Here is an 18,304-nt window from a genome sequence, read left to right on the forward strand (position 1 = left end):
GGGTTTTCAATCACATTCATCACCTAAAAGAAACAACAAAAAGTAACACGTTTACTTTAGCAAGGGTAAAAATGTAAATTTGCATGAATAAAAGTAAAAGGCTTTTAGATTGATTACATGAAGCCAAATAAAAAGACCATTGCAGAGCAAGATTATGGTGTTCTTTTTTTTTTTTTTTTTTTTTTGACTTATGGGGCACATGACTTATTCCATTTCCATTTTTAGGGAAAGTAGTCTTTCTCATCGATTCATAACAGTTTACAAAATTGCTTTTTCCATCCATTCCCCAATTGTGTTGTTATTTTTTCCAATATTTGTTAAAACATCATTATCCAGGCTGCACCTTACCAGTGTAGCACTTAATGGACTAATCTGATAGTATTCTTATATAATTATGTCTTTCAATTTACAGTAAAGTTAAAAAAATGAATATAACAGCTGCAATGTAGATTGCTATAATCAAATATTGCAAAATGTATTGACAATAGAGAAAACTTCAATATTTTAGGAAGTTCTAAATAAGGGCATTAACAACAATATAATGTTAGCTTTATATTCAGAGAATCTCGAGTTGTTCAGCAGTTTTGGCATTTAAAATTTGTGTAGAAATTTTCTCGAGAGTACATCAAGCTATCACTAACAAAAACATTCAGCATAATATTAAAGCTTGGTTGATTCCACGAAATCAACAAGCCAAATGTAAGTAATTAAGGATCGTTAGTTCACAACATGTAGCTTTTTCTAATGATCTCATGAAATGAGCATTAAAATTTAAAAATATGTGCAAAAGTGTTAGATCATTTACGGTTATACTATACTAGAAAAACAATTGTGCTCAATAACTCGATTTTATCACTCTGCATCAAATCCAGCAAACACAATGAAGGACACAAAACAAGTATCCATCAAAATCGGAACAAGAAAGCTAAATACCTGGAAGCTAAAGTGGTAATGTAGACAACAAAATGAGTATTCTCCTGGAAAAGACGAACGATGGCGAGCTCATCCGTCTACAACTTCCTAGGCGCAACGACAACGAAAGCGGCAACTAAGTCCACGTTGGTGTTGAAGGCGGAGGCGAAAAGAGCTACTGGAGTTCAAATCACGAAGCACGAGTTCATAAATTTATCCAAGGAGGATCTGTGGGTAGATTGGCAATCGACAATGGTAGAGGTGGCCGATGAAGAGAGGAGGAAGGTGATCCATAGAGGAGGGAGGCGATCGATGGAAAAGGGAAGAGGCGCTCATCTTTGATCGTTGGTGAAGAAGTGTGGAGAACTGGAGATATATCGATCTAGGGTTTGTGAAATGTGTGTGTGTGTGAGAGAGAGAGAGAGAGAGTGAGTGAGTGAGTGTTTTAAATGATTTTTAATATAAAAAATTTATATACCTGATTTGTCCTTATGATAATTTTCTAAAAACCTAATATACCATTAAAGTTGATCATATTTACAAATATGCCATCTTTGATCTAGGCCATTAAAAATTTTGATCTAACATTCCACTTTTAGTTCTCGGGTTCTCGGGAAACTATAGGTTCTCAAATGATCATTCATCTCTATCTCTCTCTCTCTCTCTCTATATATATATATATATATATATATATATATATATATATATATATACACTAGAAGTTATGGAAAAAAAATTCTAACTTAAACTTTTATTGTGGAGTGTGTACCATATGTTGGAAATGGCAATTCAAACATATTTTAGGTCGGCCACTTAATATAAAAATGATTAAATTATGTGAATAGTTCTTATGATTTGGGGTAATCTGTGTGTTTAATTTCTATTTTGTTTTAACTCGAACAATCTCTAAGATGTAGTTTTACTATGCGTTTGGTCCATGTCAGACCTAAAAAAACTATTTTACCCTTGTTGGTGTTTTTTATTTATGTTATTAACTTATTAATATTTTAAAAAATGGCAACTAGATATATGTCCACCTCCCCACCCAACCCCCTCCTCCTCAACCTCTTCTTTCAGTAATAATCACCCCCTTCGTCTTCTCCGACATGACCGACGTAACGCCACCACATTGTTCATATAAAGCAAATCAAAAGTAAATCATAGAAAAATCGTATCAGGAACATGGAAAATGGGAAATGAGAAAACCGGAAAATCACTACCATGTTTGAAGCAAATTTGAAGGAAATCAAACCAAGAAATGGGAAAAGCAAATTGAAACAAGATAAAATCGAAAAATCAAACAACTACTAGATCTGACGCAAAATCAAACTAGAAACCAGATAGGCAAACCACCAGAGAACCAAAATATATGAGGGGTGACACATGTCAGCGACATCACCGTCTCCGATGGTAAGTCCGATGGCAGAGAGAAAGATGGAAGGTAGGAGACGATTTCAATGAAATGAATAATGGGGTTAGGTTGTATACATATGAGTTGAGTGGATGAGATAAAAATGTTATAATAGGAATCTATTTTTTTATTATAATTAAAATAATTATTTAAATTGATTTAAAATATAAAAAATAAGTGTAAATTAGTATTTTTAGGTTGTCAAGGACCAACCGCGCAACAAAAGTTACATCTTAGGGACTGTCCAAGTTAAAAAAAATTATAGGCCAAACACACAGATTACCCCAAACCATAATGACCAATTGCGTAATTACACTATAAAATTAACAAAGCAAATGTAGACAATAATTATTTGGTGTTAAGTTAAAGTTAAAAACAAGCATATATTTTCTTGTCTAACAAGAACTTTTAAAATACTTGTTAGCTTATATATGTATATAAAACATAACATATTTAAGTTCATCATAAGGCTTAGGACATTCAGTCATCTTGTTTATGCATTAGATTAGGTCTCATAGATGTCATGGACTGCTTTAAACATATACATCAATCGGTTAAAAACATGTATGCTTAAAAATTGACATATATATATATATATATATATATATATATATATATATATATAGAGAGAGAGAGAGAGAGAGAGAGAGATGTGAGTTCAATTGAGAAAAATAAAAAAGGTTGAGAATGAGTGAATCATTCTCAGCCAATCATTTATCTAACATGTTCAAATTAAAAAAATACGCGTGTCCATTTTCATTAAGGGTATCTTTGTAAATTAGCAACTTTTTTACATAGAACTTACATGTTCGTGTTATCAAGTTCCAATTTGATGATATCTTTATATCGTTTGAATCGAATATGAGGAATTCATTATCAAGATTATTTTCTTTATATAACTCGTTAGCAATTATACGTTTTCATTCCATTAATCGTGAAGTTTTGCATCTGTGTTTCAGTTTTCTACTTCTTTATCAGCTTCCGATTTGATCAGGTATGTATATCGTTTGAATCGGATAGATCAGAGTTATTTATATAACTCGTTAGCAATTATATGTTTTCATTCAATTAATCGTGAAGTTTCGCATCTGTGTTTCAGTTTTCTACTTCGTTTTGAGTTTCCGATTTGATCAGGTATGTATATCGTTTGAATCAGATAGATCGGAGTTCATTATCAAGATTATTGCTTTTTATAATTTATTATGAATTACGCTTATTATATTCCTTTTGGAGTTGTTTCTTCAGAGTTCATTATCAAGATTATCAAGTTTCGAATATGTATTGGAGTTATTTCACCTGATTTTTGTTAAGTAGTTTGAGATATTTATTTCATCAGTTATATCGTTGTAGTTTTTACGTTCTATACTGAGAGAGATTGCTTAATTACATCATATGATCATATATGATTTAAGTTTCTTTCAGATATTTTGTACGTTGAGGTGAGATATATTCGAAATTAACCAGGTTTTCATATTTACGACTTTTTTTGTGAGATATATTCGATATATTCGATATTAAGATTGTTTTTGTTTATTTATATAGATCATTTGGTGTATTATGTCGAATTATAGTGTTATTGATGGTGATTTGTGTTCTTCTATGAGTGAGAGTGAAGAAGATGTTGAGAACTCATTTTTTGAAGGTATCAGTTATTGAATTATTTTGTTATTTTTAATTTTATTGATTATCATTTATTTACATATGAATATGTTAATATGAATAAATTGTTGTCTTATTCATATATGAATAAACGTGTGATAATTGTAATTTTGAATTTATTATTTTTTTCGTTTTATTCATATATGAATTAGTTATCTTTTATTTACATATGAATATGTTAAAATGAATAAATTGTTGTCTTATTCATATTATGAATAAACGTGTATTAATTGTAATTTCGAATTTATTATTTTTTTCGTTTTATTCATATCTGAATAAGTTATGTTTTATTATATATATTTTGAATCCTCATGAATTTTATGTATTCATATATGAATGTTTTTTGTTTTATTTATATGAGTTTTATGTATTCATATATATATATATATATATATATATATATATATATATATATATATATATATATATATTATTTTTTTGTTCATGCATTATTATTTTAGGTGGTGAATCTTCAAGTTCAGTACATGATGCACAATATTTTGATGATATAATTGGAGAACATGTCTATAAGCCAGATGTACCTGTTCAACTTATTCCTTTTAAGGGTTTAATCTTCAAATCATTAAAGTTGGCTGATGTGTGCAAACTCACTTAGTTTTAAACCTACTTTTAATTATCAAATAACACACAAAAGGCAGTGAACCTATCAATAGTGGTATAGCTAAATAAGCAGGGTATCGAACACAGGGAACGACAAATTAAACTAAAAACTAATTTAATCTAAGTTAATTAAGAAGTAGGGGTTTTTCTTCTAGTTTTACAAGACTAGAAACTTACTAACTATTACTAATTTAAGACTAGAAAATAACAACTTAACTAGATTCAATAATTGGAGAGGAACTTCTGTTTAGTTCAACTTGGTTAACTCTATGGTTGATTTAAATGTAATAGTGCAATGGATTAGTTCTTTCGTTGGTTACCGATTCAAGTGATTAGATTCGTATTCACTACCCTAATCCTTAGCAAATAAACTAACTTAAACAGTGGTCAATTGTCTAATTTAATTACATTCACTAGATTAATTATTCGGGTTAAGTTAGACTTGCAATAGTTAACTAATTCATTCTTTTAATTAACTTCGTGTTTGATGGTCATCTTACAAGCTTGAACATGAATGTACTCAATTTTCTTATTAATTCTAGTTTCATATTCATTAATCCTAGACATATAGCATAGTGATTACATAGCATATGAGGTCAATAATCAATAGATGTTCATGCTAATCAATTATCTTCCTATTAACAGAAAATTAATTATTATCCATACACAAGGTTCTTTAGCAAGCTAAAATAACAAAAATTCACCAACTTGGAATTAATCCTACCAATCAATCAAACCATATTGTCAACTTTGTATCCCCAAACAGAAGTCTAAAGGTTTTAGCTCATAATTAAAGTAAATAACAGCAAACAAACAAAGTCAAGTTGCTTAATCATAATGATAAAACAAAAGAATAAGTGGAATGATGAAATTTTGCCTTAATTACTCTCCGGAATTGAATTCTAGCTTCCTTCGTCGTTTTCTAGGGTTTTTCTGGCTTCTCAATCGTAGCAAAGTACTTCTGAATCGTCCCAGAACTCCCTCTAATCGATCTGTGGAATTATCTTTAAATATACGAATCGACTCGTCGAGTCCCTCTCACATTCCCCGTATTGTGATAACTCTCTGGGATCCCGAGTCATTATCTTCTCGATTCTTCGATTGGACTCGCCGAGTAGTCGATCTGACTCGCCGAGTAGGTGCCATTTTTAGTGTTTTTCTCCTTTATTTCATTCTCGATCTTCTAACTGTTTCTCCCGCTTCCTTTCGCTTCCGAGCTTCATCTTTGTGACACATTAGGTACAAGTGGTGTTAGGAGGAAACGAAACTCAAATTCAAGAGCTATTGGTTGTCAAGCAAAGATTATATTTGAATCTGTGTATGGAACTCCAGATTATAAAGTTTTTCAGTTTGATGAACTTCACAACCATCCACTTGAGAAGAGAAGCGATTTAAAAAAGGCGAGACAAATGTCATATTCAGAAAAAGAGTTTATTGTGCGTGCTTCCACATCAAAAATAGGTCCAACTATGGCTCATAAGTTGAGGGCAAGTCTGAGAGGTGGGTATGAGTTTGTAAAGCCCAAAGTAGTTGACTATAAAAATTTAAGGAGAGATATCAACAGGGTTATTGGTTATAAAGATGCCCAAATGATAGTAAACACAATGAATGACCGTCGAGCTCACTATCCAAATTACTCATTTGAGTTTAATTGTCAAGATGATGTTTTGGACTGTATGTTTTGGGCTGATGAAATGGAGAAGGCATATTATGCTGAATTTGGTGATGTTATCTCGTTTGATGCGACTTTCCGAACAAACAAGTAAGTTATTTTATCTACTTTTGTTTATAGTTTATTCATATATAAATATTTTTATATTCACTTATTAATACATCAAAAATTGACTCTAATGAACATTTTTTTTGTGTGTTAGGTATCGAATGGTTTTTGTTCTGTTTACTGCTATTGACCATCATAAAAAATCGGTTACTGTTGGATCTGGGTTGCTAAGCAATGAAAGCCTTGAGTCTTACTCTTGGTTGCTTAAAGCATTTCTTAAAACTCATGGGAAAGAACCAACGCTTGTTTTAACTGATCAAGATGCTGCAATAAAACAAGCTGTTGAGAATGTGTTTCATAATTCAAAGCACCGATTATGTATGTGGCATATAATGAAAAAGTTGAAAAAAAAGGTATTATTTTAATATATTTGAAATATATTACTTATTAGTATATTCATTTATGAATATTGATTGTTATTTTACTTATTATTATTTATTCATTTATGAATATTTTTGTTTTAATACAGATATCAGATGATTTATTTACAAACACAGACTTTAGAAAAAGGTTTTCGAAGCTTGTTTGGGACATTAATATGAAACTTGATGTTTTTAAGGTGAAGTGGGGTTTGCTTACGAAGGAATTCAATCTTGAAGACACAAGATGGTTTAAAGACATGTTTACAATACGTGATTCATGGATACCTGGATATTTTAGTGATATTCCAATGTGTGGTTTGATGAAGACTACATCGAGGTCAGAGAGTATGAATTCATTCTTTAATACATATTCAGAAAGTGGGAACTTACTTTTGAATTTCATGATGAATTACGACACTGCCATTCAAAAGCAAAGGAATACTCAACGAGAGCTTGATAAGGCATCAAAGAAAGCATCATATAAAATGCAAACACCTCGAGAAATAGAACTGCAAGCATCAAAGGTTTATACAAGTACATTATTTTTTGAGGTGCAAAAAGAAATATATAAAGCATGTTTTTTCTGTACGTACTCATATGTTGGTATTGAAGATGGTTGGGAAGTTTACATTGTGCAGCACAACAACAGTAAAAGTGATTTTAAAAATGAATTTAAGGTAATTTTACTTGTTTTTTATGAAAAATGTAATAATATTCATATATGAATATGATAATATTCATATATGAATATCAATATTCATATATGAATATTATATGAATATATGAATATATATGAGTGTTGATATGAGTAGTCTTATATGAATGTAAATGTGTAAATTTTGTTTTTGTATCAGGTTGAAATAAAAGCTGAAGAGAAAGAAATAAATTGCAGTTGTGAACATTTTAAGTGTATGGGTGTTTTATGCAGACATGCTTTTACAATAATGATGAGATGTGGTGTTAAAGAAATTCCTGAAAGCTACATTTTGAAGAGATGGAGAAAGGATGTGATATCAAGAAATTATCGTTTTAGTTCTGTTCAATCCGATTCAGGTGATTGTGAAAATGTAAAGCTAGTCAATGATTCATATTATAGTTTTGAATCATGTTTGGATATTGTAAGAGATGACAAAAAGAGATTGGCTTTGTTTGCTGAGAAACAACAAATGTTGTTGAAGGAATTTGAGAGTGATTATATTTCTCCTGGATTGAAAAGCAAGACAAATGGTGAAGTCGTATGCAAGCTTTTGGGTGTTACTATTCCTATTCCAGAAGAGATTAATATTCATGTTCCTGAAGTTCAAAGCAACAAAGGTTCTGGAATCAATAAAAGAATTCCAAGTGCAGGTGAAGTAGCATATGAAAATTCTAAAAAAGAACATAGAATGTGTTCAGGATGTGGAAAGCGAGTTCCACACAATTTACGTACTTGTCCAGAAAGAGTTGGAGCTGCTAAATCAGCAAAAGACAGTTAGGGATTTTTTTTATTCATTTATGAATATATGCAGATAAAAACAATAAACAATAATATTCATGTATGAATAATACACATTTATATTGATATGGTAAATTGATATGTTGATATTTGTTTTTTAAATTACTATAAAATAAGTTATATTGATATTGTGAATTATTTATAAATGAATATAAATATGTGAAATTTGTTATACTAATAAATAAGTAATATTCATATATGAACTTTTTTATGTTAATATCTGAACTTTGTTATACTAACATATTACTTTGAGCTTATTCATAAATAAATATATCATATTCGTATTCATTTATGAATAAATAAAAATAAATTTTGAAAATATTTGAATATAAAAAAATGACATAAATAAGTAAACTTGTTTCTACTAGTAAGTTAGTTATATTCATATATGAAATTTGTTATATTCATATATGAACTTTGTTATACTGACATATTACTCATAATTTAATCATAAATGAAGATATCATATTCGTATTCATTTATGAATAAACATAAATAAATTTTGAAAATATTTAAATATAAAAAACTGACAGAAATAAGCGAAGTTGTTTCTATTACATAATCATTCAACACAAGATAATAAAAGCTGTTCATAAGACTTTCACAAAATATTAAAACGATGTTCAACAATATTTAACAAACCATTTAAAACTTGTTTCGCGGAATCATCTTACATGTACTTCAAATCCATTCATCTTCAACACAAACTGTTCTATAGCATCACACTTCAACATTCTTTCATCTTCACAAGCAATCATTAATATTCTTTTAACCTTTTTTGAATTGTTTGCATAGCTTTGTATGGATGATCAGTACGCACTTTGAATTCAACTTTTTGATATTTTTCAGCAAGATCCAACACCTTAGCCTTCAACATGTTAATTTCAGAAGTTAGCATTATGTGTGCATATCTTTGCCTGAGCTTCTCTAAAGTGGTTTGCTGAACTGCACTTTCTTTATGAAGACCTGGTTTCCACTTTGAGAGTGGTTGTCCCATATAGGTCTCCATATGTCTCATTGCAAAGACCCCACAATCAACTTTGTTTTTAATTGTTCTCCATGACATTTCAAGTCGTTGGGGTTTGATATTTTCTTTTGAGATTGCATTTGCTCTTGGATGGTTTATTTCTTTAAAGTATCTCACAAACAAATTTTTCTGATCATTAAATAAAATAAAAGTTAGATATGTAATAAATTGGTTCTTTTATGTTATTGTGAACTGGGTACATACCAAAGGTTTCATTATTACTCCGTATTTCCCTTCATAATCCCCCTCAACTGCACTATTGTCTAGAATTTCAATTGACGGTTTCTTTAAGTTGAAGACAATCACAAAAATGTGAGCACTTTTAACAACTGGAAAGAATACTTGTTTTTATGTATATAATGGTAAGTATTTTGTTGATAAAATATATATAAAAAACAACTTTAATTAACATACCATGTCAATATCTTTTATGTTCAAGATTTTTTGTACCCATTGGTACTGTCATGAAAGTTCTCCTTGAATTTTTCATACTTTCTTTCATCAGACAATGTTGAAGTTAGATAAGCAGTCTGTAACCAATATAATCATATGTGAATTTCGATTGAATATATATAATTATGTTAAATAATACATCATATTTATATAATCATATGTGAATTTAAGTTGTAAAAATATATAATATTCATAAATGAATACATCATATTGGTGTATTCATTTATGAATAAGGAAGGAATTAAGGTTAGAAAATAAAATTACAGAAACTCCAACTTTCAAAAAGAGTCTGTATGGTAAATTTACAAAATCCCTTTCCAGTTCTTGGTGGTTAAGTAAATCAGACCAAGTGTCTAAAACTTCTCCAAAAATCTCTGTGTTTGCATATAGACTTTCCATAACTTCTCTTTCTGCTATCTGACCATATTTTGTCTGGACAATCACATCTCTGCAAATATATAATCAAAATGTCATAGATTATTATCTATATAATAATCATATATGAATATATATAAAATAAAGTTACTTACGATGTATTGCCTTGTAAGTTGAACAACCATTCACAGACAATACTCTCCTGATGTGTCAGCTTGGGTTTTGTGTCTGTTATTCTGCATTTGAAAGGTGATTTGAAAGCATCAGCAAGCTTCTTCTCTCTTGGTTGATCCAGATCATGCTTTGATGGTCCTACTTCAGTAGGAATTGATACAGAGATTGGATTTGGATTAAGAACATTTTTCTTTGCTAATCTGATAACAACCTTATGATGGTCGTCTTTGATTTGTTTCTTTATAAGTGCTTTTTTTTGGTGAAGATTCATTAGATTTTTTACTTGAAGTTTTATCTGAATCTTGACTGAGACCTAGACTAAAGCTTGGATGAGTATCTGCATGCCAGGAGATTTATCATATAAATAGTTGTAAGTTAATTATAATATTTGAGTTTATATTTTGAAATGTTTATCCAAATTGTTACCTCCTTTATTTCCTTTTGTCTTGTCAGCTTTTTCTCCTTTCTTGTTTTGATTTTATGACTTTTTATTTCCTGAAAGATAAAGAAATGTGATTAAGTAATTCATATGTGAATAAGTAATGTATTCATTTATGAATAAGTAATACATATTATTATTTATGAATAAGTAATACTATATTTTTTATTTATTCATATATTGTGTTATTCATTTATGAATAATAAAACTTACTATATTCATTTATTAGTGAATCAACTATTTACCTCTATCTTCTGCATTTCCTTTTTCAATTTCTGTTTGTTTTTCTTCACATCCATCTTTCGTGTTCTTAGCTTCCGTTCCTCCTTCATTTCTATCTTCAGAGTTTTCCTTGCCTGAAACATATACATCATATATGAATATTTTTTTATTTTTTATTCATTTATATAGTATATTATTCATTTATGAATAAACAATGTTATTAAAAAAAATAAATATAAATATTGTAATATATTTTAAATCATTCATTTACCTGTTTCATCTCCCTTTGTTTTTTCAACTTTTGTTCCTTGTTTATGTACACCTTCTGATTTTTCCTTTTCTGCAAGAGTATTAGTTTTACCTGTACTCATTGGTGACCCTGGTCAAAATTTAACAAACAAAATTGTTATTGTGTATTGATATTTTTATGTATTTTTTTAAAATAAAATTAAGACAAAATTTACCTATATTAATATTATCGAAAATAGTTTTCATTTTAGGGTGATTCCAGATTTCATCTTCTTGAATATTTAAACTTGAAACTCCAATTCCAAGGACATTGTCCACAATGTTGTCAACAACTTTATCCAACAAATTTTGATTTTTAGTTTGTTGAATAGTCTCTTCATGATTATTTGTTTCCTCAGCATGATCATCTTTTTCTTCTTCATCATTCTGATTTTCATTCCTCTTTGCATCTTTCTCTTTTACTCTAATTTCACCTTCATTTTGATTCTTATCTGCATCATTCCTTATTCCTTCATTATCTGCTTCATTTGAATCAAGCAAATAATCTACTTCTGGTTGACTTGCACCATTATCATTGTCTTCTTCACCATTTCCCTCTTTATCTTCATTTTTTGTTTGATCATTTGTTTTTTGACCCATTATTGGTGTCAAATTGATTCCTTCAACTCCAATTTCATTAATTGGAAAATTAAAAAGTGTTGTGCTTTCAGTTTTTTCTTCAACAATAATATTTTTCATCTTTTCTTTGAAAATTCTAAAACTTTCCTTTTCAGGGAACTTTGTCATCGCATCATTAAGCTTTGAATTCAGCTTTTCCTTCATCCTCTCAAAACTATTAATCATTTTTGATATTTTTGATTCATATGCCTATGTAACAAAAAGAAGTATATGATTAGAATTTAATATAATAATTTAATGTAATCATATATTATTAACATGTTAAAACTAACTACCTCAACAGAATGATCTTCATCTTTATCAGAATCACGGTCTTCGAGATCTGTATCTCCTTCATTTTGTTCATTAACAAATTCTTCGTTTAATTCTCCAACTCCAAATCTACCTTTTTCTTGTTTAAATGTCTCTCGATATCTAATCTTCTCTGAACTCCAATAACAAATTGTTGGACGTTTACGTGTTACTGTTAAAGCTTCCGAGTGGATGTTATCAGCATAGAACAACTGCACATAAATGATAACTAATTGATATTCATATATGAACAAGTAATATTATTTTTTACTTATTCATAAATGAATAAGTAATGTAAAGCATTATGTGTGAACAAATATATTTTCTTATTCATATATGAATATTTGCTATTAGATTATGAATAATCAATATTATTAAAAATTGAGTATAAACATTATAATAACTTATCACCAAGAAAGCTGAAGGTCCAACAAAGAAGCTGTTATCTGAGTATGGTATGTATGAGTTTTTTGTTCTGACAAGACAGTCCAAAACATAGCTGCACCAGTCTATGTTGCTGATATCTGTTTTTCTTGAAATATAACTCAAGGGAAACAGGTTGCATCTTCCCATTGATGTTGACTCGCAAAAAGTGTTGACAAAAAGAACTAAGAAGTTCAATTTGAAATTGAAATCAGCTTGTGTGGTAGAAACAATAACATTTTTTATTGCACTCAGTCGGATGATTGAATCTTTTTTAAATTGTTGCTTCCATTCATCATAACTTGTATCATCCTTAGTCCATTGATCCAGTTGTGTAAGTTTGGTTCCACCAATTGGTATGCCTAACATGTCATGAACAGACTCTGCTGTTACTTTCAATTCCTTTCCTTCAATATCTATCACCATTCTCTCATAATCAAATTTTTGAAGAACATAAAATCCCAGCTTCAGTGGTATATCCGTGATTTTCATTTTTAACAAAGCTCTAAAACCCATAGACCTTACAGATTCTTTTTGTTCTTTGCTCATCCCAAGGATTATAGATAGTAATGCCTCTGGTGAACATCTGTTTTTCATTGAGTAAAATTCTTTTACCATTGGTTTTTTTGTCTTTTTTGATTGGTGACTCCTTTTTTTTTTGCCTTCTTCGATGGATGACTACTTTCAAAATCAGAGTCTGAATCTTGTAGTTGTTGTTTTTCAGGAGTTTTCCTTTTTGATGGACTTTTCCTGCTTTGATGTTTCATTTTCTTTGGTACTTTTGTTTCTTTTTTATCTGGGAAATGAAAACATATAATATTTGAATAAGTTACTGATATATGAATATGATATATGCTCATTGATTTAATAATATTTATTTATTTCAAAAATATAACTAATATATACAATTTTATTATATATGAATATATTAGATATGATAGGAATTTTGTACCTTTCGCATTTTTCCTCTTCTGCATTGATCTTGTTTCTCTCATTGTTGGTGAATCTTTATCGGAAATGTTAGTGTTCTTACCTTCATTCAATAGTAAGTATAAGATAAATGAGTTTGATATTTACGAATGAATATTTGAATAAAACATATGTATTCATATTTTTTTTTATTCACATATGAATATGTTTTGTTATATTCATATGTGAATAGAACATATGTAAGTGATTCTTGTTGTATTCACATTTGAATAATGTATGTATGGCAGCAAGCTATGTTTTATTCATATGTGAATATAACATACATATTCACGAATGAATATTTGAATAAAACATATGTATTCATATTTTCTTTATTCACATATGAATATGTTTGTTATATTCATATGTGAATAGAACATATGTAAGTAATTCTTGTTGTATTCACATATGAATAATGTATGTATGGCAGTAAGTTATGTTCTATGTTAATATAACATACATATTCATGAATGAATATTTGAATAAAACATATGTATTCATATTTTCTTTATTCACATATGAATATGTTTTGTTATATTCATATGTGAATAGAACATACGTAAGTAATTCTTGTTGTATTCACATATTAATAATGTATATATGGCAGCAAGCTATACATATTCACGAATGAATATTAGTTTTGCTTGTGTTCAGAAGTAAACAAAACATATTTTATTTACCTTTTTGATTTGTTCTTGGTTTTCGTTTATATGTATTCTTCACTGTTGTTGTCGTTTCTGTAAGGGTAAGTAGTTAATATTAGGAAAACATAAGCAAAATGTTAAGTAACGTTTGTATTTTGACATAATAGTTTTGAATAAAGATGAAAAATTAAGAGATGATGTAAAATCATTTATATATCAAATAATAATGGATGATTCTTACAAAAATTTCAAGTAAATAAAGTAATAACGAAGGCAGGTTACGAGAATGAACGAGTATTATAAATTTCAAGTAAAATTGAAGTAAACAATATTTTTTGAAAAATGAACAGTGTGAAAACAATGTTTTTAGTTATAAATCAACTAATAATTTTCGAACATTACGAGAAATTTCAAGTAATCAAGTGATAATTTTAGAAATGATTCGAAATCGTTAAAAACTCGAGAAAAAACGCCGATGGTTACCTTTCATTGTCAAGAGTGAGGAAATGGTCTCGTTCATGTTTTCATCAGAAGACATTTTTCTTTGTTAATGTTATTTGATGCTTCTGCAAATGTGTTTCTTCTTGTCGATTTTTCTTCAAATGGTTTTCGAGTTATGGTGTATCGAAGAGGGAAATGGTGCTTTTCTGTCGATATTTGATGTGATATCAAATTACTCAAGTGCCCTAACGTTTTAATGTTTTATGATTATTAACAATTTGCCACCGCTCATTAATGTATTTGGATTATTTACAAGTTTGCCACTGTGCATTTTTTAAGCTCATTAAATGATTGGCTGAGAATGGTTCCCCCATTTTCAATCTTTTTTTTCTCAATTGAACCCTCCTCTCTCTCTCTCTCTCTATATATATATATATATATATATATATATATATATATATATATATATATATATATATATATATATATATATATATATATATATATATATACCTTAATAAGCATTTAACATGTTTTCCTGAATTTTAAGAAGCACAAACTCTAATGCAAGTTATACAAACAACTTATGCAACGAAATATTATTTAATTAACAAAAATCAAACTTGAACCATGAAAAAGTCAATCGGTCAAAAAAAAACTAATTGAATCGATCAATATGAGCGCCCTTAAGATCTCCACTACCCAATCTCTGCACCTATATCCGAAATCTCGCCTTCTCCCCCCACTGGCATTAACATAACATTGGTATCCCATACTCTCTCATGGCGTCCAACCCAAATTTGTTCCTTGGAAAACCCTAACCACAATATCCAACACACACCACCATCCTCCACTCCTGCTCTATTTCAGATGCGTTCCATCACCTTCATCACCACCATCAATTTAAACCCCTACACCACCTTCCACAATGTTTACAACCACAGCCATTTGCCCCAAAACCGGCCTGTTTCAAATCCATTTTCCCTGGCCTATCATCTACCAACCTCAACTTCAAGCCGACTCAATCGCAAATGTTCGAGCCATAATCAGAACCATATAAGCTTTAACATAATCGCAAATGTTTTAGGTTGCGGCTTATGAATTGTTCAAAAAAAATCGAATCGTTTAAATCAGTTGTTATATATCATCTCATTTTTCTTTAATTTTTGGTACCCTAATTACCAGTAATCATCTCTCAGTCTCTCTCAACATATTACAGCCCATGTTGCTTCGTCAAATATATGAAGGCCGATTGATCGAAGCCATCTCTGATTTGGTCTACACAAACTTTTCCAAATTTAGATTTGTTGCTTTCTTCTTGATTTGGTTCACAATAAGTACTATAAGGTAATTCTATGTTTATACCTTTCTCATCCAGATTTTTGTTTTATTTTTATAGGGTTTCGTTTTGAAGAATAAGGCAAAGCACTCCATATATTCGATGGAATGCCCCAGATAAGACGCACCTTTATATTTTGCTGGTTTTTGATATTTGGAAGAAGATAGGTATCATTTAGTCTTCATTTTGTTGTTTTATTTTTGTTTCTGACACTTTTTGGTTTACAAACAATTATGTTGAGGTTGTGCCCAGTGAAATCACATCACAGGAAGCTAAGGGTATGATAACTTCAATATACACAGAAGTCAAAAAAAGAAAGATCCTGGTACACCTTAGACACTAGGGGGATTTTTGGTTAAAGTACTTTCAAGGTGGTATTTTTACTGCTTTCTTTTGTTGAGCGATAAAATTTGAATTTTTAATGTTTAATTTATGAATTGAATTGAGTTATGAGTTTGTTTCTTAATATTCAATACACCAAAGATGACATTGATTAAGTGTTTGTTTCAAATTATGAAGGTTTTTGTGTTTAAACTCATCATCAGGGCTGCCAAGCCTAAAACCATTGGTGATATTGGTTTGAATATGTTTGGCTAAATTTTGAATTCTTTATCAGTTGACTCCACAATGGCTAGATTTTATACATGCTTCTAATTTTCTAATATGAACTATAAATTTTATTTTATGGTTTGTTAAGTCACAACCTCTATTTCAAGAACTGCATTGTGTGTGGACTGTGGACGTATTGATTGGTTAATAGGTTCTTTGGTGACTAACAAATAATAACAATTTACTTTACTCACTTTCATGTTATAACATCCTACTTTTTTTTTACTAAAAACGTACATGCATTGGCAAAGAGATATGAAGCTATTGATAGTAATAATTCGATGAAAGGGATATTTTACATCTTGCAATTATAATATGAAAAAGCACAATTAGTTTCAACAAATTTTTCATATCTTGTAGTTTTTTTTATTATTATCTTTGGGCCTTTAACAGGAATCACACCCCCTTAAAAAGTCGATTTTCACCTTTACTCTTAAAACACTCTAGAATAAACCATCCAGTAATATCCCCTTCTCATTTTACAATTTTGAAGTGTTAAAGAATCTTTTAGTGGCTTCTGTTTGTCTTCTTCTTTGTTGCAGGTTATTGACAAATGCATTAATGGTGCCCTAATCTGTTCATGGATTCTGATTATTCTGTTTGTTCCATACCGACTTTTGATTATTATCAAGTAAGTTTGTGCTTTCTTCTCATCAAAGTAAGATGCTACATTATGATATTGTATTTTAAAATTTGTTCATTTATATTATAATTATAATTTATATTAAATGCATGCTTGGAGGTTATAGTCCAGAAGGTTGTGGTGGTGTGCTTCCATGGTGAATCCAAAATGACCACCAAGCATTGAAATGTTAGGAAGTTGTTTGTCTATCTCAAAATTTTACAAAGGATCTAATTCTAATTTTACATATTGTCCTTTACAGAAGGGTGGAATCATAACCAATTACAACAGGGAGGTATATATATGCTAATATGCAAAACTATTTCACGAACAATGTAAGTTATATTGGTATGTTTTTTTCACCACCTTCTGTTTATGTTTATGCAGATTGTAATCATTATAGACGATAACCCGGATGCTATTTTTTCTAGATTTGTGGTATGCAGATTTGGAAAAAGTATTGTAAGACAAGACATCAATAATTAAATGTTATGTAAATTTTTTAATTCAAGATATGCAAACAAATACATAGAGCATTGTACTCAAGAACAAAAAAGGCATGTGCAACATTGTGTGCATGGTTCAGGTCTGGTATTTTTGCTGCCACTATGTAGGAAGAATATGAGTACGAGGGTTAATTTTGACTTTTTCTCAAATTTATGGTAACATTTACATAAAGCTTTGTATGGAAAATATTCTTGTGTGTAGGCTTAATATTTAAAGTTTTTTTTGTTTCATTGAAGATTTCAGAGACTGTTTGCAATTTGGATATGGATGCAATCATGACCCTGAAACTAAAGTGGAGGAGATGTATTTAAATCCATCAGTAGATTGTGACAATTATTGATGGAAATGATTTCAATAATCATGAGTATCATGAAAGAAGGGATATTTGAATTATGTTTCGTAATGTTTAAAGATAGTTTGTAAGTTCACATTTTTTTTCTTAGCTGACTCATTTCTTTTTTTTTTTTTTTTTTTGTATTTTTATCTAATGTACATGTGATGGATACACCAATAACTATCGTGTTATAAGATAATTAGTCTAGGACTCTAGCCTAACATATTTATCTATCTTGATGTTTATAGTATTGGAGTTGAGACAACTA

General features: G+C 29.5%; 1 protein-coding gene and 1 long non-coding RNA gene across 3 annotated transcripts; both read left to right on the forward strand.

The window, feature by feature from the left end:
* Positions 1–993: 993 nt before the first annotated feature.
* Positions 994–8,220, forward strand: LOC111921303 (protein FAR1-RELATED SEQUENCE 5-like). Its single transcript, XM_052767684.1, has 8 exons — positions 994–1,197; positions 3,231–3,317; positions 3,404–3,457; positions 3,866–3,965; positions 5,843–6,365; positions 6,478–6,736; positions 6,853–7,269; positions 7,600–8,220. Exons 1-8 carry the CDS (start codon positions 994–996, stop codon positions 8,218–8,220), a joined length of 2,265 nt encoding a protein of 754 aa, XP_052623644.1.
* A 7,132-nt stretch (positions 8,221–15,352) lies between these two features.
* On the forward strand, positions 15,353–18,304 carry LOC122196194 (uncharacterized). 2 transcript variants are annotated; one of them, XR_006187492.2, is made up of 4 exons: positions 15,353–15,901; positions 16,025–17,204; positions 17,458–17,857; positions 17,939–18,304. It is a non-coding gene; the product is annotated as an uncharacterized LOC122196194 (long non-coding RNA). The 2 variants fall into 2 exon arrangements; XR_006187491.2 differs by having other exon boundaries at positions 17,458–18,304.

The sequence above is a fragment of the Lactuca sativa genome, chromosome 9 (assembly GCF_002870075.4).
Source record: "Lactuca sativa cultivar Salinas chromosome 9, Lsat_Salinas_v11, whole genome shotgun sequence".
NCBI lineage: Eukaryota > Viridiplantae > Streptophyta > Magnoliopsida > Asterales > Asteraceae > Lactuca > Lactuca sativa.

Excerpts from the sequence above, each read along its gene's own strand:
- LOC111921303 (XM_052767684.1), top strand. The coding sequence starts at position 994 with ATGGCGAGCTCATCCGTCTACAACTTCCTAGGCGCAACGACAACGAAA. Across the intron at positions 3,458-3,865 it reads TGAGTTTCCGATTTGATCAG|ATCATTTGGTGTATTATGTC; the intron begins GTATGTATATCG and ends TTATTTATATAG. Across the intron at positions 6,737-6,852 it reads TGAAAAAGTTGAAAAAAAAG|ATATCAGATGATTTATTTAC; the intron begins GTATTATTTTAA and ends GTTTTAATACAG.